Source organism: Phacochoerus africanus, chromosome 15 (assembly GCF_016906955.1).
Source record: "Phacochoerus africanus isolate WHEZ1 chromosome 15, ROS_Pafr_v1, whole genome shotgun sequence".
Taxonomy (NCBI): Eukaryota; Metazoa; Chordata; class Mammalia; order Artiodactyla; family Suidae; genus Phacochoerus; species Phacochoerus africanus.
The window spans coordinates 51,666,367-51,689,846 of NC_062558.1; the positions used below are offsets into that span (position 1 = coordinate 51,666,367).

At 54.4% G+C, this 23,480-nt stretch overlaps 1 protein-coding gene across 4 annotated transcripts; it reads left to right on the forward strand.

Moving 5' to 3' along the window:
• Positions 1–3,301: 3,301 nt before the first annotated feature.
• DGCR8 (DGCR8 microprocessor complex subunit) lies at positions 3,302–23,471 on the forward strand. Of its 4 annotated transcripts, XM_047762126.1 has the most exons (15): positions 3,302–3,454; positions 7,699–8,719; positions 9,167–9,326; positions 10,947–11,089; positions 11,223–11,505; positions 12,816–13,013; positions 13,171–13,272; positions 13,886–13,984; positions 15,088–15,170; positions 19,071–19,171; positions 19,389–19,495; positions 19,986–20,087; positions 20,235–20,362; positions 21,301–21,414; positions 21,826–23,471. In XM_047762126.1, exons 2-15 carry the CDS (start codon positions 8,000–8,002, stop codon positions 21,907–21,909), a joined length of 2,424 nt encoding a protein of 807 aa, XP_047618082.1. In that variant the 5' UTR covers positions 3,302–3,454; positions 7,699–7,999; the 3' UTR covers positions 21,910–23,471. The 4 variants fall into 4 exon arrangements, with proteins under 4 accessions (XP_047618082.1, XP_047618079.1, XP_047618083.1 ...); XM_047762123.1 differs by having other exon boundaries at positions 19,986–20,362; XM_047762127.1 differs by lacking the exon at positions 19,986–20,087 and having other exon boundaries at positions 3,303–3,454.
• Positions 23,472–23,480: the final 9 nt, after the last annotated feature.

The window sequence follows — 23,480 nt, forward strand, 5'->3', positions numbered from 1 at the left end:
CCCTAATCCACTATGACTGGTGTCCTTAGGAAATAGGGGAAATCTGGGCACAGGGACAGGCATGCAGGCAGACTCCTGCCTCATACCCAGAAGCCACCAGAAGCTGGGAGGAAGGCCAGGGCACGTCCTCCCGAGCCTTCATAGGGAGCAGGGCTCTTGACACCCAGCCTCCAGAACTCTGAGAATAGGCTTCTGTTGTTTAAGCCCCTCGTTGGGTGGCACTATCATAGCAGCCCAAGGAAAATTTAAAAATTGTGGGTGGGGAGGCAGAGCCACGAGGCCAGAAAGAAACAGGATGAGGACGAGGTGGACCCTGGGGTCCTTCCATGCTGGGCTCACCCCTCCTGCCCTCGCCCCCAGTGCCCCAGCTCTTGCCACTGCTCATGGCCATGCTTTCTCCTGCCCCAGGGCCTTTGCTCTTGCTGTCCCCTCTGCTTGAAGGGCCCCTCTTCCAGATTCTTGAACCACACTCCCTGACGGCCCACAGGCCCTGGCTAAAGTCCCAGGATGCCATCCTATCCAAAGGCAGTCCCCTCTGCCTTGGTCTCTGCTCTGCTTTGCTCTGTGGCAGGAAGTGCTGTCTGACACTGTGCATCTTGATGGAGATTTCCCGTGTGTCTCCCTGCCAGAACAAGAGCTCTGGGAAGTCAGGACCTTTCCTCTCTTGCCAGCCCCTGCCTCCACTAGGCCAGGCAGATGTTTGAACCAAGGTTGACAGCACTGGCCCTTCCCAAGCCCTGTTGATTCAGACCAGTGCCTGGAAGTGAGGCCTGTGCTGTTAGAAGGGTTTGGAAACCCAAGGAAGCTGAGGTCTTCAAGAAGTCCCTTGGATATGCCACCCAGGAAGTCCTCTGTACTTGTTACCAGATGCATCTGATCTCAGAGTCCCCAACAAGGGTCTCTTCTCCTGGGCAGATGGGGAACTCCACCCCTTCCCAGGTGAGCTGCTCTGTTCTCTGGCTCCAGGATGGCTGAGTGGAGGCCGGAGATATGGGGCTGAGCAATCAGAGGCAAGTCTAGGAGCCGATAACACCAGCTCAGGAATGCAGCTGGGAGTTCCTGCTGTGGTGCACATAGTGGGTTAAGATCCAGTGTTATCTCCATGGGGCAGATTCAATCCCTGGTCCAAGCACAGTGTTGCTTGGGTTTGATCCCTGGCCTGGAAACATCCATAATGCAGCCTGGCCTCAAGTCTAATCCTGTCGGGCCTGAGCTCCTGGTCTTCTGCCTCCAGAAGCCCCCTCCAACACCCCATTTTTGTCTCATCTGCCAGCAGTTGGCATCATCCAGGCTGTTTAGCAGATACTTGGCTCTTGGGTGAAACACAGGAGCCCAGAGGGAAAAGTTTCCTCCCTCGGCTTGGGCTGGAGTTCCAGCTTTCAGGTGTCAATCTTTGTGACTGTAGTGTGCAGGGTTGAGGTCTCAAGTCTCACTGAGGTAGGCGGGACCCCCAACTTGCCAAGCAACAAAGTGTGGCGAGGTCGCCAGCTGGAGGGTGGCATGCCAGGAGTTCTCATGGGCTCTGACTGTGCTGAGCATGACTAGCACCTAGCAAAGTCCAGGACCTAGGCCCTCACAGGTCTTGGTACCTTACGGGGCTGGCATTAACCCTGGCACAACCTGGCAAGCAGAGTAGGCAGGGAAGGAAGGGCCTGGGTAAGCCTCCAGCTTTGTCACCCACAGTACCCCTTCCCACACCTTTTTTTTTTTTTTTCCTTCAGCTTTTTAGGGCCTAACCTCAAAGTTAGGAAGTTCTCAGGCCAGAGATCGAATCAGAGCTGCAGCTGTCAGCCTACACTACAGCCACAGCAACATAGTATCCAAGCCTCATTTTCAACCTACACCACAGCCAACACTGGATCCTTACACCTTTGAGTGAGGCCAGGGATCAAACCCGAATCCTCGTGGATACTAGTCGGGTTACCCACAGAACCACAACAGGAATTCCTCCCCACCTTTTTAAGGAGATAGATGATTTCAACTTGCAACAAACTTTAAAAAAAGAAAAGAAAAAGAATCCAATATCCTTCACCCAATTCTTCCTAACTTTAACACCTCACCTAACCACAACCGGAAATTAGCACTGATACAATACTATTAACTAGTTAGTCTGCGGACCTTTTCTGAATTTTACCAGTTGTCCTGCTAATATCCTTGACTGAGCTCAGACCCAACCTGGGGTCCAGATCTCTCATCACACTTAGTTGTGCCTCTGTCAGCCTGTTTTGGACTTGAACGATCTTGACACTTTTGAAAGGCACTGGCCTGTTTTGGGGGTAGAAAATCCCTCAGATGGTTTCACCAAGTCTTTATCCATGATTACATTCAGTTCTCCCTTTAAGGCTTAACACCCACCACTGATAAATGTCCTCCCCAGGAGGTCCTCCGTATGTCCCTCTACTGGCGCCAAGACTTCCCTTTATTTCTATTTAGGTCTCATTAGCACACAATACAACACACCTCTTTAAAGTGTACGGTCTGAGATTTGATTGTGTGCATCTTTGCTGGGGACCTCCGGCACTTGGTGAAAGTGTCTCTCCGTTTATTTCCTGCAGTCACTATCTCCCTTTGCAGTTAGTAGGTGTCCTGCCGAGAAACTTTGCAACTCTGGGAAACTAACAAAACCCCGCCTGCTTCTCTTTGCCCACTGTTTAGCATCCGCGATTTCTGTCAGCGACAGTCACTGTCAAATGCGGCAGACGTTTGTTTTGGGCATTGCTCGGAATTCTGGCCTCAGGAAGAGCTGTCCCTTCCCCACTTGCTCAGCCTTTGTTGAGGCTCCTCGCGCAGGATCAGCAAAGAAAAGAGTTCCGGAGTTATACGCACTTGTCTTTGTTCCCCTAATGGTTACATTTGATATTTTTCAATGGAAAGTGTATGATGCCTGCGTGTGCAGCGTCTCGTCCGCACCGTCCCCACCGCCCACCCCAGAGAGGCGCTTTCTGCTCTCCCGGTTCTCGGCTCTCCCTGGTTCCCGGCATGCCCCGCGTTTCCCTGACCCCGCACTCCCCGTTCCCGGCTCTCCTTCGCTCCCGGCATTCTCCGCGCCCCCGTTCCCAGCGTCCCCCGCGCCCCCCCCGTTCCCGGCGCCCCTCGCGGCCTCCGCCTTTCGCGCGGCGAGCCCCGCCCGAGCAGCGACCGTTAGCGCGGCCGCGGCCTCAGCGACTGGTCCCGCCCGCGCGACGCGCCATTGGGCCGCGCGCCGTGGTCGCGAGGGCTGCGAGCCGTCGATTGGCGGTCTCCGCAGCCCGCTCCGCAGTTCCCCCAATGCGAGGCAGCCGCGCGAGGATTGGCCGCGCGCTCGAAGGCCCGCCCTCCGCTCGCCCCGCGCGGCAGGCGGGTCCCGCAGACCGGAGAGCGCCCGCGCGGCCCTTCTGGAGGGCGGCGGCCGGGCCGGGAGGGTCTCCGCTGCGGTCGGGCTGCGGGCAGCTCGGGCGGGCCGTGGGCGCCGGAGGTAGGTGCGGGGCGCGAGGGGCGCCCCGCGGCCGGGCGGGCGGGCGGCGCTGCGGCCTGCGCGAGGCGCGCCCTTCCCCTCCCTCCCTCCCGGGCCGAGGCCGCGGGCCGGGGGCGGGCGGGAGGGCGCGGGCCCGGCCACGCGGAGTCCGGCCTTTGTGAAGCATCTTGGCTGCGGGCCTCGGAGCGCGGTCGGGAGTCCTGCCGCGGCCGGGGGTACCGCGCTGATTGCTTTGCTCTCCGACAAACACCGAGGTGTGAGGAGGCTCTCGCCCCGTGGGCCCGAAGCCATAGATGGCTTTCGGGCGGGAAAGGTACGAACAGGGGCGGTGCTCGCCCAGGCCCCTGCCGGGTGTAACATAGTTTGGGAAATCTGAGAAGTCGCCCCAGTCTTCTCCACCAGATGCTCACAGACTGAGTGTCACGTAGATGATCGCGATGTGGTTCTGTCCTAACAATGACCCTGATAGAAATAAGTGGAAGGTGGCAACCTGTTGACAGTGATACTTGTCAGGTGTCGACCAGTGTACTTGGGTTGCTCAGGGTAGGAACTTGACTTGTTTTGCATGCTTGCATGTACCTTTCTATCTGGTGCATGGCAGTCCAGCCTAGGGCTGGGAATTGTGCGGGGCCAACCGCTAGGCGGAGATCCTGTTTCCTGGTGCAGACTGGACTCTCAGTAGAGTGGACCAAACCCTGCTGCGGGTGGTAACTCACCAAAGGGAGTGAATGGCCAGTCAGCAGTGCGCCTGTGAGTGCAGGACATGAGGCCGATGGATGACAAAAGGAATGGATGAGGTCATACTGCCGCTGGGTTGGGCGGGAGGCTGCAGCACAGAGGCTTGACCGAAAGGCAGCAGCTACAGCACTGGACCATCACAGACGGCGCCTCCATGCCAGCCCAGCAAGTGGACTCCAATGAAGGGCACTGTCCAAACATCTTGGGTTTACCCTGTGCCAGGGACCCAGGGGAGCCTGCTGCCAATCTGCTGCTGGCTCATGGTCCACTTGGCAAGCAAGATTTGCATCCCTGTGTTTAGTCCGCTGAAGAAGTAGTGAGGCTGATGATGGGAGAGCCACCCTCTGAGCCCTTTCTGGCAGGGCACTGTGTGGGGCCACTTCCCAGGGGCTTTATAATCTGTGACCTTGAGGGTAGGCAGATGAGTCTGACTGGTTTGCTCAGTCTTGACCTCCACTCTTTGCTGATCTCTTCCAGCATCCTGGCTTTAATGCCATCTCTCCCTGACCTCTGCACCTCCATCTCCAGCCCCAGCCTCCCTTTTAAGCTACAGTCTCATGCTTGTAGCTGCTTCCGCATCTCCATGTGTTACTTTGATGCCAGGTAGCCACGTCCAAACCCACACCCACCCCAAATACTCCCCATGCTGCCTTCACCACTTTGCCACCACATGGCACTTCTGTCCTTGAGTATGGAGCCACTTGTAGTCCTCTAGGAGACCCTCAGTTCAGTTTCTCACCACCACCAGCTTAGCAGGTTGGTCCAAGTTGCCTGGGGAGCCTTTTTATTCTCTTCTTCACCCACCTATAGAAAAATTTTATGGGCACAAAGTGGTTCTTTTAGACTGCAGGACTGTAAAACTGAGGCAGTCCTGGCTGGAGCCAGTTTGCCTGGGTGGTAAAGCAGCTCTAGCATTTTCTAGCTGTGTGACCTTGAGCAAGTTGCTTAACCTCTCTGGCCTTAACCCTTCTCAAAGTGCTGTGTGAACTGGTGAGTGACAGTGCATACAGTGCTTAGAATAGGGCCTGGCTAAGGGTTGGCTGCCACTGCTTATCTTGGATCCTGTGTGACCTCTTTGCTTGGACCCTCCTGTCCAGTGGCCCATCTTTCTCAAGATAAGAGCCAAAGTCCTGGTCTCCCTCACTCTCACTGACCAGGCCTCCTATCCCCACTTGGCATACTGCTCTTACTTGCTACCCCTGGGGCCTTTGTTCTTCTCTGTTGCCTGGAACATCCCCTCCTCCCATGCCCACTTCCTACCTCACTCCCTCCTTTCTCTTCAGGGAGATGTTTGCTACCCACCCTTCCCCAATTCCCTGTTTTGTTTTCTCTTGAACGCTTCTCAGTCTTAGTTGGTACTTGTCCATCTCTCCCACTAGAATGTGAGCTCTGTGGCGAGATACTTTGTCTGTCTCACGTCCTCGGCATCTAGAATGGTGTGTGCACCTTGTGGAAGGCATTGACCAGTAAGGAAAGCTAGCAGAGGGAAAGGGAAGAGTTTGGCATGTCTGCGCTGTGGAACTCCCTGAGCTCTACTGTTTGCAACTCTTCAGTGCCTCCTACCATCAGATTTTAGCATTATCTATCATCTTCTACACTGGCTGCTCTTAGCCTTTGAGCATGGTTGCAGGCATCCCCGTCCTGTACTGAATGTGTCTTCAATTCCCCTCATCTCCCCACATCTTCATTTTAGTCTTCTCCCCAGAATCATGAGTTGGCTCTTGCTAGGGCCTCTGCACACCTGCCTGAGCCGAGGGGTTTGCTGGTGGTTGTGTCTTTGTCCTGTAGCGCTGGGCACTCTGACCTGTGTGTCCTTCTCTGGGATGGTCTTTCTCTGTTGCCAGGAGACCGGCCCTACTCCACTCAGTGTTCCTTGTGCACGTTCACTAAGGTTCTGAGTCTCATCGCCTGTGTGCAGTGTTTCCTTGATCCTTAGCACCTTTGTCAGATGTACCTATGGGAGGTATTGTGTTCCTTTCCCATTGAATTCAGAAATATGGGGACATCGTAGAACCTAGGAAGCTGACATTGTCCTCTTGTCCATGGTAGTGCCCGCATCAAAGTAGTGGTCAGTGAATAGTTGTGGGATGAATCGATTAAATCTAAACAAGACTCTGGTTTTTATGTTGTGTCCACTTCAAAGTACACCTCCCACACTCTGTCCCTTCCTGTAAACTTCTTAAACCTGTGATATTTGCTGTTTCCTGTTCTGTCTGCAGCCAGCAAGCAACCCTGAGTGGCGTGAGCATGCGTGTATGTACATCTGTGTGCATGGTGTGTTCATGCGTGTGTCTGCACGGTGTGGGGATGTGCGTGTGTGCATGTGTGTGTGTCTGCACGTGCTTTTGCCCCGATGCCCACCCTCCCACAGACCTCTGTTTGGACTGCTTCTCACCTGCCTCAGTCTTCCCTTTTGTTTTGCTTCCTCTGGAGTGGATGTCCCAGGGTTGCGTCCTCAACCCTCTTCTTGGTCAGTGTTTCCTCTCTGGGAGGCCTCTCCTTGCCCATTTGTCCTGGGCCAGTCCTGGCTCCAGAGTGGTGGCCTCAGCCCCTGTGGGACAGGTCTGCGTAGAGGCTCTGTCCACTCTGTGCAGGCCCTGGACTGAGTGCCACAACGCTTGTCCTCAGCCCCTCTTGTCTCTTCTCTCCACCGCCACCGGTCAGCAGTGCTATCAGTTCTGTGCCTGCTATTCTCGAGGGCTCTGTCCCTGTCTCCAGAGCCTCTTTCACCCCTTTGCCCTCTGCCTTGGGTGTAGGCACTGTGCCTGGCATGGCTGTTGGCCTCCCTTCTCAAGTAGGGACTGAATGGTGGCAGGTTAGTCACTTCACCCCTAGTGGCTTGTTGCTCCCAGGATGGAGCCAGGCTCCAGGTGTCTCCTGTGCCCCCGCCCTGTCCCACCCTGACCAGGCCCCCTTCCCCACAGCCACAAACCCTCCTCTCTTGAGAACAGAACCTTGCCACCTTTGGGCCCCCCAGCACGGTGCATCACTATCCCCATCCATGTGCCCTGGGGGGTCAGGGGTAACAGAGCCCCTGGCCGTGCCTCTGAGGCCCTAGTGCCGCAGAGTTGAGCCGAGGGTCTCACGCTGGCCTGACTGCCTGGCCCTCGCAGGTGAGTGGATTGATATCGATGTGGTGCTGGAGGGAGGCCACGCATCTCTGTGTGTCCCAGAGAGGGCCGCACACTGTGCAGTTTGCCTGGTAAACCGAGTTGGGGATGCTGTGGTGAAGTTTAGTGGAGATTTTTTTTTTTGTAATCCTTTTTGAGCTTGAAGATAATATTGTTTTTGTGCTTCTGAAGTTGGAATTACAATGGACAGTTTAAATTTGGATTTAAATGATAATTTAGGTTCTGAAAAAGTGAAGGTTGATTGTTTTGAAGCCTAAAAGACTCTCTCAGGCAGTATTAAGTTCTGACCACATGTTAGTAGCGCTTGACTCTTGGTGCCAGGGAAGCGGGAGGTCTCTTGTCATTTTGTGACAACATCTTTACGTCTCTTCGCAGGTGGAGGAAGACAGGTGCCCCTCCGGCATGAAGACAGACTCGCTTAGTCGTCAGTCATTTAAGCTGAGTGCATTGTGATTTCCAATAATTGAGGCAGTGGTTCTAAAAGCTGTCTACATTAATGAAAAGAGCAATGTGGCCAGCTTGACTAAGCCGCAGCGCGGGCAGGACGGCACCTGGGTCTCGACGGACTTGTGCATGTTAGCTGTGTAGATTTATGTAAGGTTTTTTTTTTCTTTTTTTTTCTTTTTTTTTTTTTTTTAAACTCTGGTCTTTTAAACTAGTCTTAAGCACTTTTACTATGGAGACGTGTGAGAGCCCCTGTCCTCTCCCGCGTGAGCCCGCAGGAGGAGCAGTCATGGAGAACCCAGCTTGCCCCCTCCCAGCGCTGCCCCATGGACAGTCTCCACCACCTCCCCTGCAAACGTCCAGTGATGCAGAGGTAATGGACGTTGGCTCTGGTGGTGATGGACAGGCCGAACCCCCTGCCGAGGACCCGCTCGACTTCTACGGAGCTTCTCTTCTCTCCAAAGGATCCTTCTCTAAGGCCCGCCTCCTCGTAGACCCGAACTGTAGTGGCCACAGCCCACGCACTGCCCGGCACGCACCTGCGGTCCGGAAGTTCTCCCCTGACCTTAAGTTGCTTAAGGATGTAAAGATTAGCGTGAGCTTTACCGAGAGCTGCAGGAGTAAGGACAGGAAGGTGCTGTTCACGGGAGCGGAGCGCGACGCGCGGGCAGAATGCACCCTGGCCCTTAGCCCTGTCAGTGGAGACGTGCATGCTTGTCCTTTTGGCGGGAGCATTGGTAACGGGGTAGGCATAGGGAGTGAGAGTGCTGATAAGAAGGATGAGGAGAATGAGCTGGATCAGGAAAAGAGAGTGGAGTATGCAGTGCTGGATGAGTTAGAAGATTTTACTGACAATTTGGAGCTAGATGAAGAAGGAACAGGCGGGTTCACGGCTAAAGCGATCGTGCAGAGAGACAGAGTGGATGAAGAGGCCTTGAATTTCTCCTATGAGGTATGTTGGTGGCCCCTCCTTTGGAGCACTCTTAGCGAACCCCAAAGAGAGGTGTTGGAATTGTGGCACCTTTTGAAAGCCGGTGTTGCAGAGAGAAACACTGACGTGAGGTGGAGCCATTAATGTGAACAGAGAAAACTGCCAGGAGTCCAGGTTTTCAGACTTTGCTAATGAAAAGCTTGGCCGACAGGTCTGCCTCCTGCCCTTTGTCGCCGCTGAGCTGGAAGGAGCTGCTGGCCATGCCCCCTGGTGGCACGAGCACCTGCCCAAGCCTGTGGTTCAGCTGTCGGTTTCATCCCATTTGTTTTTCAGATGATCACGTGCCATAAAGGCCCACCTAGACCCCTTGAGAGCGCCTCCTTTCTCATTGTCACTGATGCTGTGACGCTTGCCGTCGGGCAGGAGCTGGGTGCTGGGGCCAAGGGGTCTGAACAGCATGTTTTGCAGGACGACTTTGACAACGATGTTGATGCTCTGCTGGAAGAGGGCCTCTGTGCCCCCAAGAAGAGGAGGATGGAGGATAAGTACGGAGGAGACAGTGACCACCCGTCCGACGGGGAGACAAGTGTGCAGCCGATGATGACCAAGATTAAAACCGTGCTCAAAAGTACGTTGGGCCAGTGAGCACTGAGCGTTACCGGGTGGCTTGGGGCTGCCCTCTGAGGGCGGGAGAGTCCTGTCTGTGTGGGGAGGTGGAGAGGGGATGCCCAGACCCAGCTGCAGGTGGGGCTGGAGCAGTATAGCATGGCTGTTGGGGGCAGGGCCTTTCAAGGAGGTTGGGCAGAGGCCAGAGGTGGGTGCCAGCATGGTGGCTGGTTTGGGTTCTGGGTTCTGTGCTGACTGTTGGGGAAGTGCCTGGAACCAGGCAGGCATTGGTACAGTCTAGTCTGAGCACGTCCTGGTGTGCAGCATGGCTCAGGCACTGGCAGGGGCAGAGGTGGAGCACTTGGAGGTGTGGCTGGGGGCCATGCGTCTGCCCGAGGGGGCTCTGGTTGGAACAGGAACCTGGGCCTCAGAGCCTCTGGAAGGTGGTGTCAGTGGTCTCCCTGGGCAGGTAGAGCCGTGGCTGTTCTGAATGGGTCAGCAGGGTGCCCACCTGCCCACCTTTGGGACTGCTGTATCTTTCCCTCTGCAGCCTCCTCCTCCTTGACTTCCTCTTTCCCAAGAACTGTAGGCTGGGCCTTGAGGCCACAGACTGTGAGCTGCCTGCGAGCTGTCTAGGCGGGCTTGCTGGCTCTGACTGCGAGCTGTCATGAGCACACTATGGTCCCATGTTGTGCTCTGCTCGGTTAGCATGTCCTCCACCTGACTTAGCCCAGAGCTAGTTTAAGGTGGCTCCTGGCCCAGTCTTGGGGCGGGGTGGTGCTGCCTGATGGGGTCTGTGTGTGTCCAACCTCTTGTTCTCTCCCAGGGCCGTCCAGTGTTGGCTACATGTGGGTGTCCAGCCTGGCACTGAGGGGGCACTCCCTTTTCTGTGAGGGTCACTGGTGGTGTTTTTTGTATATTTACGTTGCTAAATTTCACTTGGTTTTTCACCTTTGTTTTCGAGTCTAAATTGTTCTCAGTGTTTGTAAGGAAATTTTTATTTTAATCTTTGCCATGTGCTTTCCCCCGCAGTCAGGTCTGTTGGTGGCAGCAAGCCTCAGGCCTCCTTTATAACTATAGAACACAGATGGGTGGAAGTGGCGCCACACACAGGTGTGGAAGTGGGGCGGTTTGAGGCTGTGCTCTGTGTGCTGCTGAGAGTGCAGCACAGTCTCGACGAAGGCTTGTCACTTGCTCATGGGAAGCCGGGGTCCACAGGAGGGACTTACTAGCCAAGCCCGCCCAGCCCCTGAGGTACCTTGACCTCAGCCAAGTGTCAGTGGTGCTTGCCAGCTGTGGAGGCAGGGCTGAGGTGAGGCCCTGTGTCTCCCAGGACACTGTTCCAGGCTCTGTGTTTTGCCAGCACTGTTCTGTACAGCATCCTGCTGCGTCGAAGGTCTTGGGGTCTGTGGGTCACACCAGGTGACAGGTGCCGTTATGGTGTGCACAGTTGTGCAGGTGGGAGGTGCCGAGTGGCAGGCGCAGCACTCCCCTGTTTCTGCTTCTTCGAGCGTCTTTTTAATGTTTGGTTGAGCTTACAGTTGTTACCTGCCATGGGTTGTAACTTTGAAAACTTCCTGATGATTTTTACACAGTTTTAAGTGTTTTCAAGTGATAGTAGGGTGTTCCTGTCTTCACGCAGGCCGCGGCCGCCCGCCGACAGAACCGCTGCCCGATGGGTGGATCATGACCTTCCATAACTCTGGAGTCCCCGTGTACCTACACAGAGAGTCTCGAGTAGTCACCTGGTCCAGGCCCTACTTTTTGGGCACGGGAAGCATACGGGTTAGTCTTGTCATTGCAGCAGGAGTGTGCGTGTCTGAGCAGGTTGCCTTGCAGGCAGATGGGCAGGTTAAAGGAGGACGTGCAGAGCTGGGGTGGCCATCCTGTAACCCATGTTGTGGTTTCACATCTGCAGAAACACGACCCCCCTCTGAGCAGCATCCCCTGCCTGCATTATAAGAAGATGAAGGACAGTGAGGAAAGGGAGCAGAACCGGGAACTCGCCCCTGGTGGGGAGGTGTCCCCTGCCAAGCCCCCGGGCCGATCTGCGGAGCTGGAGCTCCCCATGGAAGAGCCCGACTCCTTGGGGGCCGATTCAGGGCCCCCAGACGAGAAAGACACACTGGGGGCCGAGGCCGCACCCGGGGCCCTGGGGCAGGTGAAGGCCAAGGTGGAGGTGTGCAAAGATGAATCGGTTGGTGAGTCTCCAGAGTGAACTTGGTCTTGGTCCTTCATGCCCGAGGAAGGGGCCATGCGGGCCCATCCCCTCCCACCCTCCCACAGTTCTGAAAAGCCGTCTCCCGAGCCCCACGCTGCCTGCCTGCATGGTACTGCCACGCAGATGGCCTTTCTCTCTGGACATGTTTTCCATCTTCCATCAAGTCTTGCTTTTCTGTGGATGTGCTTATGTGGCATCCTGATGTACCGGGCGCCTGTGGAGTAAGTCTCTCCAGCCACACAGTGTGGGCGAGGCCTTCCTCTCAAACCCACAGCCGCCCTTGGGTATGTGATATCCCCCTTCCTCCTTCCTTCCCTCCTGTGTGTCTTCCTCAGTGGCAGCCTGTTTTAGCTGACCTGCTAAATCTTTCAGAGGGCTTTGTGTTTTTGGGATCCCCAATTGTCTGTGTGCTGAGGTCTCTTGAGCGTGAGGAGCTGGGGCGGGGGGCACTGGTGCTGAGAGTGTGGCAGAGCCCTCTCAGGAGAGGCTGGTGCAATCTCAGGCAGCCCACCATCCCACTGGCTCCTCTGTCTGTATGCAGGCTTTTCTTGGGGGCACAGTTGGAAGGGATCCCTCTCTCAAGACTCTAACTTAGTGGTTTCCCCCTGCTTGGTGTCATCACATGCACACACTCACCTAACACCTGAGTATGCTCCTGCTCTTCTGAAAACACCTGCCTCCCACCTCTGACCTAACTGCATTTGTTTCCAGACCCACTCTTATGCACCCCGTGTAAAGAAATAGGTGGTTTTGATCAGTACTTAAGAGTAGCTCAGGTGAAACCTTGGACTTAGGCTTGAGCTGGGTGCAGGCAAGTGTGGGCATGAGCATGCCCCACGGGAACCCCATGGTCCTGCGGGGAGGCAGGGACCTCCTGAAGAGGGTGGGGAGGAAGAGGCACAGCAGACAGGGTAGGGCCGATTAGTGCCAGGGCCCCCAGCCACCCAGCACTTTGAAGGTGGGAGGTGGCTGTGGGGCTGGCTTAGTGCCTCAGCTGCTGGTTTCTGTACAGGGAGAAAGGTCCAAAGACTTGTGTCTTTGTTCTTCTTAAGGTTCCTTTTTCTTTGTTTTTGTATTCTTGTTCTTACTCTAAGTAAACTAAAAAAAAGGACAGAAAGTTGTCCAAAGGGGAGCTGGCAGAGTGAAGGGACCTGGGCCTTTGCTTCCCTTGCCCTTGGAGAGGAGAGGGGAGGAAGTGTTGTGTGGCCGGGACCTGTTTTGCTTACTGAGCAGAGGACAAGACGCTTAGGTTGGGAGTCAGTGATTCGGGTCACTCTGGATCTCGTATAGACCTCGAGGAATTTCGGAACTACCTGGAGAAGCGCTTCGACTTCGAGCAAGTCACCGTGAAGAAGTTCCGGACATGGGCTGAGCGTCGCCAGTTCAACAGAGAAATGAAGCGAAAGCAGGCGGAGTCGGAGAGGCCCATCCTGCCGGCCAATCAGAAGCTTATCACCTTGTCTGTGCAGGACGCGCCCACGAAGAAAGGTGCACCGGGCTCAGAGATCGTGTCCGCCTGACATTCCCGGGATGTGTGCTTTGTGGGGCCGTGTGGGCAGAGCCCGTGCTGCCGTGAGGGCTCAGCATGGACACTGCGGGTCCCCAGGGTCCCCTGCTTTTGCTGAGACAGCCCCTCTTGTCACAGAGTTTGTCATCAACCCCAACGGGAAGTCCGAGGTCTGCATCCTGCACGAATACATGCAGCGCGTCCTCAAGGTCCGTCCCGTGTACAACTTCTTCGAATGTGGTGAGTTAGACCTTCCAACTCAGCCCCAGAGGTGTCAGGGCCAGGGGAGTGGGAGCCCCCTTCAGCCTCTCTGCTGGGATAGAAACGGGTGTGGGGATTGGCGGGGAGGGTCAGATGGGCCAAGAGTGTCAGACTATGCCCTGTCAGCATGACCATTCTGCTTCCCACACCCCCATCCTGCGCTGCCTGGACCTGAGGCAGGCCTCCCCACTTTGCCTCCAGGGATCGAGTGAGGAGCAGGTGGATGAAGGGCCCATAGGCCTGTACTGGCCACCAGCTGTCCTCTTCGACCACCCTCAGCACTCCTTTGTGAAAAGTAGAACCTTGGCCTCAGTCATTTTCCTGTCTGGCCCCCGGCCCTCCGTCCTTTCTCTGTCTCTGTCCCTGGCAGCACTGCCTCTTGCCCCCTTCTCCTGTCCAGCTTGCTGTCCATGATCCTTGTATCCCTTGATTTCCTGGCTTTGCTCTCTGCCTGCTCTGTTCCTTGGCTTTATCTCCGTGCCCTGGGACCCCCAGACCCCCACCTCATACATTGGCCTGAGCAGGTTGTATGTGTACCAATGCTCTTAATGTCTGGGCAGGTGTGTTTCAAGATGCTAACTTTAATTCTTAGAGAACCCAAGTGAACCTTTTGGTGCCTCGGTGACCATTGATGGTGTGACCTATGGATCTGGAACTGCAAGCAGCAAAAAACTTGCAAAGAATAAAGCTGGTAATGTGCCTGCCTGGGCAACAGACTGGGTCGCCCTGCCGTGGGCCAGGGAGGGGTGTGGCTGGGGCACATCTGTTTTCTGTATTTGTTCATACTTTGACTTTTTAATATTATGTTCTCACTGGAGAAAATTCAAACAGAAAAAGTAAAACATGAGAAACGAAAATAGAAGGCTCTTCTCCACTTGACAGCTGGGCCGGAGCCTCCCGCCCGGTCCCCTATGGCTCACAGATATTGAGGTGTGCTCACCGCCAGCCAAGCCCAGGGCCCGTCTGTACTTAAGCTGAGCAGAACGTGGGTGTGCTTGGGGGGCAGCATGCTGTTGACATTCTTGGTTTTGTTCCCTGAATCCTTCAAACTCCAAATTTGGGGTTGCCGCTTGCTGAAGGGGACCCAGCAGGCACTTGGGGATGCTGGTGTTTTCTGGTTAAGGCCCGTGAACCTCTGACCATGTGCCGCCTCTTGCTTTATTCCTGGCACTCCTGGGCATTGGCGTTCTTTTCCAGAACCATCTAGCCCCAGTATCAGGCTTATTTGGCCTCTCCCGGGGAGTGGAGCACATCACAGGCAGGTGTTGGATGCACCCCAGGTCCTGGTGGCCCTCTCCCATGGTGTTGTTTGCAGAGCGTGTTGGCTTTTTTTCGGTCTCCCTGAGTCTCAGTGGGTGGGGCCTTTGTGCTTCGGTGCTCAGGTCCCTGGGCCTTGCTTTGGTGGCAGTGCTGAGATCGATTGGAGTCTGTTACCGACTGTCCTGTGTGTGGCTGCACTGGGCTCGCATGCTCTCTGCCCCAGCCTCCAGCAAGCTGGGTGTTCCCGGGGTCCTAGAGCGGGAACCAGCAGAGGGGCCCAGTGTGGAGGCTCCAGTGCTCTGCTGACACCAACACCCCTGCAGGGCCAAATGCCACACACACCCCTGTCCACTGGGCACCTACGCTCAGATTCTGTCCCTCCCTGCCATCTGTCCTGCAGACACTTCCCCATTGTCCCCCACCTGGCCGCTGTTCCTGCCTGTTCCCTCGGCCTGCTTGTCCTCAGGGCCCTGTCCTTATGTGTCCTGAGCTCCCTGCTGCTGGGCCTTCGCTCTCAGGGTTCTCTCTCCACAGCCCGGGCTACGCTGGAAATCCTCATCCCTGACTTTGTTAAACAGACCTCTGAGGAGAAGCCCAAAGACAGTGAGGAGCTGGAGGTGAGTGTAGGACCCTGCCCTTCTGGTCAGGCTGAGTGGCCCAGGTTCTAGGTGCTCTGTCTCATGCTGCTGTGTGCTGGTGCGTGTTTGGGGAGTAAGGCCAAGGTGTGAGGGAGCCTTGGAGGCAGAGTCTACGAAAGGCTAGGTAGATTGTTCCCTATATTAAGAACCATTTAAAACTAAACTTTTTCAGGGAAATATAGTTTTTCATAGCAAGGTTTTTTTGTAGCAAGAGCTTCTCACTCTGAAGAATCCGTTCTTTTCCTTAACAGTTTTATAGATAATGTAATTTATGTACCATAAACTTTGCTCTTTTAAACCACACAATTCGGTAAATATTCATAGTTGTACCAACCATCATGACACTCCAGTTCGGGAACGTCTGCATCCTGGAGAAAGCACAACTGTCCCTGTTACCGGCCTCTCCCCTGCCACCACTAGTCTAGTCTAGTCTCCTTCCGAACCTGCTCTATGGCTCACCCGATACATGGTCCTTTGTGACTGGTCTCTATCTTCGCTGTGGGTTTTATCAGATTGAGGAAGTTTCCTTCCCCTCGAAGTTTCTTTCCACTCCTGGTTCATTGAGGGGTTCTGTCAGGAATGGTTGTGGAGCTTGTTTTCCTGCTTCTCTTGAGAGGGTCACGTAGATTTTGGCTTTTACTGTACTGACGTGGGGGTGTATTACATTGATTTTTGAATGTTATACCTTCCATTCTTGGGATAATTCCCACTTGGTCACCATGTATAGTCATTTTTATGCGTTGCCGGACTTGGCTCCCTAGTGTTTTGTTAGGGATTTTGCAGCTGTATTTCTAAGGGATGCTGGTCTGTATTTTCTTTCTTTATGTTGTGTTGGTGTTGGTTTCAGGCCTCAGAGTGAGTGTGGAAGTATTGCTTCTTCTTTCCACGTATGGCATAGATTGGCAAGGATTGATATTAATTTTTGAGCACTTGATAGAATTTCACCAGTGAAACCATCTGGGCCTAGACTTTTCTTTGTTTGAAGTTATTTATTTACTAATTCAGTCTTACTTGATGTACATCTTCAGATGTTCTGTTCCTTCTTGAGCCCTTTTTGGGACTTTGTGTCTTTCTGGGAATTCTTCCACTTGATCTAGTTTGACAAATTTATTGGTCAATACACAGTCATGGTGTTCCCTTGTGATCCTTCCTGTTTTGGTAAGGTCATGATGTTTCTTGCCTTACTGATTTTAGCAGTTTGAGTCTCTTTTTTCTTGGTTGGTCTGACTAAAGGTTTGTCAATGTTGTTAATCTTTTCAGAGGTCCACTGGAAGTTCCTCTGTAGCCCGGTGGGTTAAGGATCCGGCATTGCTGCACCAGTGGCACAGTTCGCAGGTCTGGCTCCATTTGATCTCTGCACCGGGAACTTACACATGCTGTGGGTGCAGCCAAAAAACCAAAACCAAAACAAAGATCTACCTTCCAGTTGATTTTTTTGGTTTGGGTTTTTTGGCCTTGCTTGCAGCAGGTGGAAGTTCCTGGGCCAGGGACAGAACTCTGACCATAGCAGTGACAATGCTGGATCCTTAACTGCTAGGCCACCAGGGACTTCTTTTTTTCCCCTACTTTTTTTTTATTCTCTATTTCTGCTGTAGCATTTATTATTTCACTTATTCTGCCAGTCTTGGGTTTAGTTTTTGTACTTCTGTATTTTGTAGTTCCTTAAGGTTAGGGTGTTGATTTGAGACATTTTTATTTATTTTTATTTTTTATTTATTTTTTTCTTTTTCATTGGCATCCATGGCATATGGAAGTTCCCAAGCCAGGGATCAAGTCCAAGCCACAGCTCTGACCTGTGCTGCAGCTGTGGCAACACCAGGTCTTTAGCCCACTGCACCAGGCAAGGGATTGAAGTGCCTCCACAGAGACAAGCCAGATCATTAACCCCACTGCACCACAGCAGGAACTCTGAGATCTTTTTTTTTAGGTCTTTTGTCTTTTTATGGCTGCACCTGCGGCATATGGAGGTTCCCAGGCTAGGGGTCAAATCAGAGCTACAACTGTCGGCCTACACCACAGCCACAGCAACGCCAGCCAGATCCAAGCCTCGTCTGTGACCTACACCACAGCTCTCAGCAACGCCAGATCCCCAACTCACTGAACAAGGCCAGGGATTGATCCCGCATCCTCATGGATGCTAGTCAGATTGTTAACCACTGAGCCGTGATGGGAACTCCCTGAGATCTTTTTATAGGTGAAGGTTACAACTATAAATTTTCTTCTGTGTACTGCATTGCAGCCCATGATTTTGCTTTAGTATATGTTGTGTCTATGTTTTCATCTATTTTCAGGTATTTTCCTAGTTTCTCTCGTGATTTCTTCTTTGAACTGTTGGTTATTTTAGAAGTATTTTCTTTTCATGTATTTGTGAATTTCCCAAGTTTCCTTCGGTTATTGATTTCTAACTTAATTTGTTGTGGTTTGAAAACACAGTTTGTGTGGTTTCAGTCAATCCTTTGAAGTTTGTTAAGGCTTGTGTTGTGACTGCCTGAGAGGATGTGTATTGTGTTGCCAGTGGAGTGGACAGATGTCTGGGTGGTCCAGCTAGTGTGCTGTTTTTGCTGCTCTCCTTCCTTGTGGGTCTGCTGTCATTGAAGCAGACCCCCCATTACTGCTCAGTTGTTTATTGCACCCTTCACCTCTGTCAGGTTTGGCTTGGTGCATTTTGGGGCTGTTGTTAGGTGTGTGTGTGTGTGTTTGTGATACTGTGATGTACAAGAAGTATGTGTTTGGTCTTTGTCCCAAACTTGTCCCAAGTTCCTGAAGTAGCTTCTGTTGATAAAGGTGAAGGGAACATCCTATTAATGCCCCCTCAGCTGCACCTGCTTTATGTTCATGAAGTGACCTGGAAGCCCTGAGGGTGGGGCTGGTTCCCATAGAGCCCAGGCCGGGGCTGTGCTTGGGCCCACACAGTGAAGCCTCCACAGACATGCTGACCGGGGCTCAGCGGGTCTCATGGTGGTGAGTCTGTGGAGGTGTTTGGGGGCGCGTGCTCGGGGACCAGCGCCTCGTCCTGACTTGGGTGAGGGAGGAAGCCCCCTCCCCATCAGAGCACAGGGGGCGCCTGGGGCCCCAGAAGCTGGACAGTCCAGGAAGGTGCCTCCTTAAGAGGCCTCACAGGAGCAGCCAGCAGAGACTTGACTTTGGACTCTGGCTTCCAGAACTGGGTGAACATGTGTCTTGGTTTCAGCTATACTGTGTGTAGTTTGTTGTTCCTGCTACCCTGGAAGATGAGCACAGCCCCTGCCAGGGCATGGGCCTCACTTTCAAGTGGGTGCCAGGGGCCACCTCTGGGCTGGCGATGCCTCTGTCACTAAGAACTTGCTTTTCCTCCCTGAACCAATTGGGTATCTCCTATCAAGAACCCCTGGTAACCTTTCTATTTTGCCAGATCCTCTATAAACTCACCATGGTTTTCAAGCTTTTCTCCAAAGGTTGTTTATCTTTCGGTTTCTGACCAATTATCTGATCAGACTCTGACTCAGAACAGGCTTCTCAGGAATTACCATCATGACTCTGGGTTAAGAACCTGACTAGAGTCCATGAGGATGCAGATTTGATCCCTGCCTCAATTAGTGGGTTAAGGATCTGGCGCTGCTGTGAGCTATGGGGCAGGTCACAGACGTGGCTTGGATCTGGTTGCTGTGGCTGTGGCATAGGCCGGCAGCTCTGATTTGACCTCTAGCCGCAGGTGCAGCCCTAAAAAAAGAAACAGAAGTTCCCCAGGCTCTCAGGCAGTGACCTGGGCCCCTGGCCTGTCCAAGTTGAGGGCACCTGGTGGTGAGGGGTGGCGTGCTCGGCCAGGTGCCAAGGAGATGGGAGGCAGCTTTGAGGGGCTGCAGACGCGGCGGGCACTGCCACTGCAGCTTTGTTTTGTAGTATTTTAACCACATCAGCATCGAGGACTCACGGGTCTATGAACTGACCAGCAAGGCCGGACTGCTGTCTCCCTACCAGATCCTCCATGAGTGCCTTAAAAGGTAGGAGGCTGCTTCTAGCGGTCGGGCATGAGCCTCTCCTGGTTGCTTTGTGCCCTCACTGGTACAGGCTCTCCCTCTGCTCTGCTGGCATGTGCTCGGAGAGGCCCCTCCTCTTTAGCAGAGCAGTGTCTGGGGAGCGGGATGTGCTGTCTCTGGGGGCCCTTGGAGGGCTTTTCCTCCCCCTCAGCTGATGTGCCTGCTGTGTTTCCTCCCACAGAAACCATGGGATGGGGGATACCTCTATCAAGTTTGAAGTGGTTCCTGGTAAAAACCAGAAGAGTGAATATGTCATGGCGTGTGGCAAGCACACTGTGCGCGGTTGGTGTAAGGACCTCCCCGCCCCCAGGCACACACAGCACTTTCAGTGACCCCCGGGGCTGTTGCCCTGCCCCCCTACCCCCCACATTGACATCTGAAATGCCACCTGAGGCACAGGGCTGGTCATCTTGGCTGGGCTGCATGCTCCCCTGACCAGTCCTCTGTCCCTGTGAGGGGATAGCAGCAGGACCTTGTGCTCGTGGTGGGCACCAGCTGTGCTTATCACCTGACTTGGGTTATTTAGAAGAAATTTTAACTGCTGCAAACACAGGGTGTTGGTTGGGAGGTGATGCGTCAGGAGGCCTTGTGCAAGGCCTAGGTGTGTTTTTTGTTTCAGCGGCTGTCAGGCCCTCCACCGAGACCTGTCCTGGCAGGTGGGGTGGGCAGGGCATGGGACAGACCCTCATCTGAGCCAGAGGCCCCATCTGGATGGGGGCCTAACCTCGGCTCAGCCCACCTGGTCAGTGGTCGTCCCTGGTCCTCACTCGCTTTTCAGACCCACCGTGGACCTGCCTCCCACCATCTAGAAACCTCCACAGCCCAGGACACCTTCTGGACACTCCCTGCCCCCACCCCTGCCCTGCAGGATGCCCCCTCTGTATGTCTGGAGATGTGGGTGTAGGGGGTGGGAGGCTTTGTGAACCATGGCCTTGGTTGTGTTCCGACCTCAGGGCAGAGATGTTGGGACGAGGTGTTCCCTTGGATGTCTTGGTGTTTGTGACTCCCTCCCTGCGTTTCCTCACAGGTAAGAATAAGCGAGTCGGGAAGCAGTTAGCCTCTCAGAAGATTCTTCAGCTTCTGCACCCGCATGTCAAGAACTGGGGGTCTTTGCTGCGCATGTATGGCCGTGAAAGCAGCAAGATGGTCAAACAGGTAGCTGGGGCCCTGCCATCACAGTCAGGCAGCTGTGCTCTTGTCTGTGGCTGCCTCTTGGGCTTTGTGAGGGCGTTGTGCTGTCCCTGATGATGCCTGCCTGTGGAGGGGCCTGGGGGCAGGCAGAGTTGGGGGGCTGCCTGGTAGGAGGTGTGCCCTGTCCTCCCTGGGGCTAGAGGGAGTGTGAGCAGACACTCAGCTCTCCTTGGCCATTATTTACCTCGTATGTCATCTGCCTTGTTTCTGCTGTTTGGTAAAGATTGAGGTTTTAGCCGATACCTTTAGGTTTTTGTGTGTTTGGGGTGGAGCAAAGTACAGGCAGGGAAGTGAGGTTTGTGTTCTTTGATAAGGGCCTGGGCACCCACTGAGTGGCAGGTGGGGCCGGTGGGGCCGTCCCTAAAGAGCTCCTGGCTCTGGGCAGGACAGGGCTGGTGAGGGAGGGGACACTGGGCCCAAGGTGCTTGGATGTGCTGAGCAGTGCAGGGGATGCTCCTGCTCTGTGCTCAGGTAACCTCTGCCCTGCTGGGCTCTGAAGAGCGAGAGGAAGCCCCTTGAGCTGGATGGCATGGTCCTTTGAGAGCAGTGGAATGTGGCACCCCAGGGCCAACGGGTGTCCTCAGAGGTGGTTCCTCACAGGAAGGGCCCTGCAGGGCCTGCAGAGTGCTCCACATTGGGGGCCCACAGGCTCCGAGGGCCCCAGTGCCAGGGCGAGTCCTTTCCCATGGTGTGCTGTCCCTGTGAGCCAAGGTCGTGCTCAGTCAACCCAGTCTCAGGGTTCTGGGCAGTGAGTGCCCACCCAATGGCCGTGTTGGAGGCTGAGGGTGTTGGAGTGGCCACCCCATGTGAGGAGGAGGCAGAAGAGAGGGCAGTGTGGTGAGGAGGGAGCTTGTGTGCCCGTGAGGCCCGGGCAATCCCTCGAGCAAGGCTCTGCTCTCCAGGAGACTTCGGACAAGAGTGTGATTGAGCTGCAGCAGTTTGCCCGGAAGAACAAGCCCAACCTGCACATCCTGAGCAAGCTGCAGGAGGAGATGCGTAGGCTGGCGGAGGAGAGGGTGAGGCTGTGGAGCTGTGTCACCCGGTTCTGGGCTAGAGCTGGCACCCCTGGCTTCCCAGCCTCTTGTGTGTTGGCCTGGGTTTCCCGTGGGTCCCTCACTGGGGTTCAGGAAGCTTTGAGTCCCTGGTGGTTGTGACCTCTGTGACCCTCCACTTCTGGGTGTGCATCCTGATTCCCAGGGAAGCACTAGCACACCGAGCTCTGTGATGACATCCACGGAGACCCTCCTGCCCAGTCCCTCCCCCATCAGCCCACTCCTCAGGCCCTCCTACTACTCCACAGGCCGCCTGGTGCCTGACTGATGGGCTCCCCTGCCCCCTGCCTCCTGCCCCCTTCCAGAGCTTCTTGCCCGAAGTTGGGCTGTGTGTTCCCACAACACCTGCATCCCTGACCTTGGCTGTTCTTCTAGGAAGAGACGCGGAAGAAGCCCAAGATGTCCATTGTGGCCTCTGCGCAGCCTGGTGGTGAGCCCCTGTGCACTGTGGATGTGTGAGGTGGTGGCCAGGCTCAGGGGCCGCCTGCTGGGGAGACCTCGCCTGCTCACTCTGCGGCCTTGAGCCTTCAGTCTAAGGGCCTCCCCACCGCTGTGTTTCTGAGGCCGGAGACAGCCAGGGCTATGCCGCTTTTCCCTGGGGGCCACCCACGGGTCTGGGTGGACGTGCTGAAGCATCAACTCACCTACCGCACAGGTGGAAGCTGAACATGCGGAGGTCGCTGTGGACCTCTGCTTGTGCGGACTTGATACAGACCGGTTTTATGAAGGTTTTCATGAATTTTAGTACATAACACGCACTGACAAGAAGTGATGGCATGAAATGGGAAGGCCCCATGCCCAGGGCTCCCATAGGCACCAGAGGAGCCTGGTTAGAAGGCACACAGTAGCACCCCATCCCCTTCCCCACCTCCTGTGCATTCCTTTTTTCCTCTGAAAAAGTTGGACTATTTCAGACCCTTTTGGTTTAAAATAAACACGGTAGCAGAACTATTTTTCAGAGGTTGCAGGAAAACCATCAAGGTGACTATTCTTTACCTTGAAATGCATTGCCAGTGGGTGAAGGTGCCTATCCCTGCCTGGCTTGGGGTGTGGTCCTTTCTGAGTAAGTCTTAATGCCCCCCCCCTCCCAACATGCCTTCTCAGACACTGAGGCCCCTCACCTTTGCTGGCCTCTGTTAACTTTTTACTAAAATTTTGCAGTTAAGTCTGTCTGTCTGCCCATTGATTTTTAAAGCTTTTATGATATTTTAGAGTTTGGAGAAACTTTTACAGTGAGAGTAGAAAATAGATTTGGAATCATGTAGCAGATATGAAAATTAATGCATTTTAGCTCACAAACTTATTTAAAAAGGAAACAAGGACTTTCAGTGCAGTGCATTCTGTCACATGCTGGAGTGCATCTCTAGAGCTGGTGTGAGCATGTGGGGGTGGCACTGGATTTTAAGAGCAGCTGCCCTGTGCAGCCAGTCCTGGTAACCAACCAGGTGACCCCTGTGGACAGGTGTGGGGTAGGTTGTCCCCACTCGTCCTGGGACACACTGGGACTCCTGGCCCTCAGGGCCTTTGGAGGGTGCAGTGTGCCCTCTTGGCACTTCCCCCATGGATAGTGTTGGTGGCTGTTTTCAGGAAGATGTTTTTCTTCCCTCACTTGCCCTGTGACCAGGGTGGCTCCAGTGATCTTTATAAAACTCACAAATCAAGTTGCTGTAATTACACACTTGCTTGTGTCTTGCCCCATCTGCAGTTGTGAATAATCATTTGACTGTAACTGCCCTTAAAACAGCCAGATGCGCCATTGTGAACCAAAGCTTTGTGCACACTGGAGGCGAGTAAGCCTCACCTTGCCCCCCCCCCCCCCAAGTCCTTCCTTCCTGTCCCCTGTGTGGGTGCAAGTGTCCTGTGAACACAGCCATGCTGTTGGGGCAGAAGGCAGGGAGGGCCTGTGCTGAGGTCACCTCCATGTGGCCAACACCCTTTGCAACCTCCCAGGGGGTGGCTGGGCCATAGCTCTAAAGATGAGCCTGGACTGTCTGAACACATAAAACTGTCTAAAAGGAAAACAGCTGGTC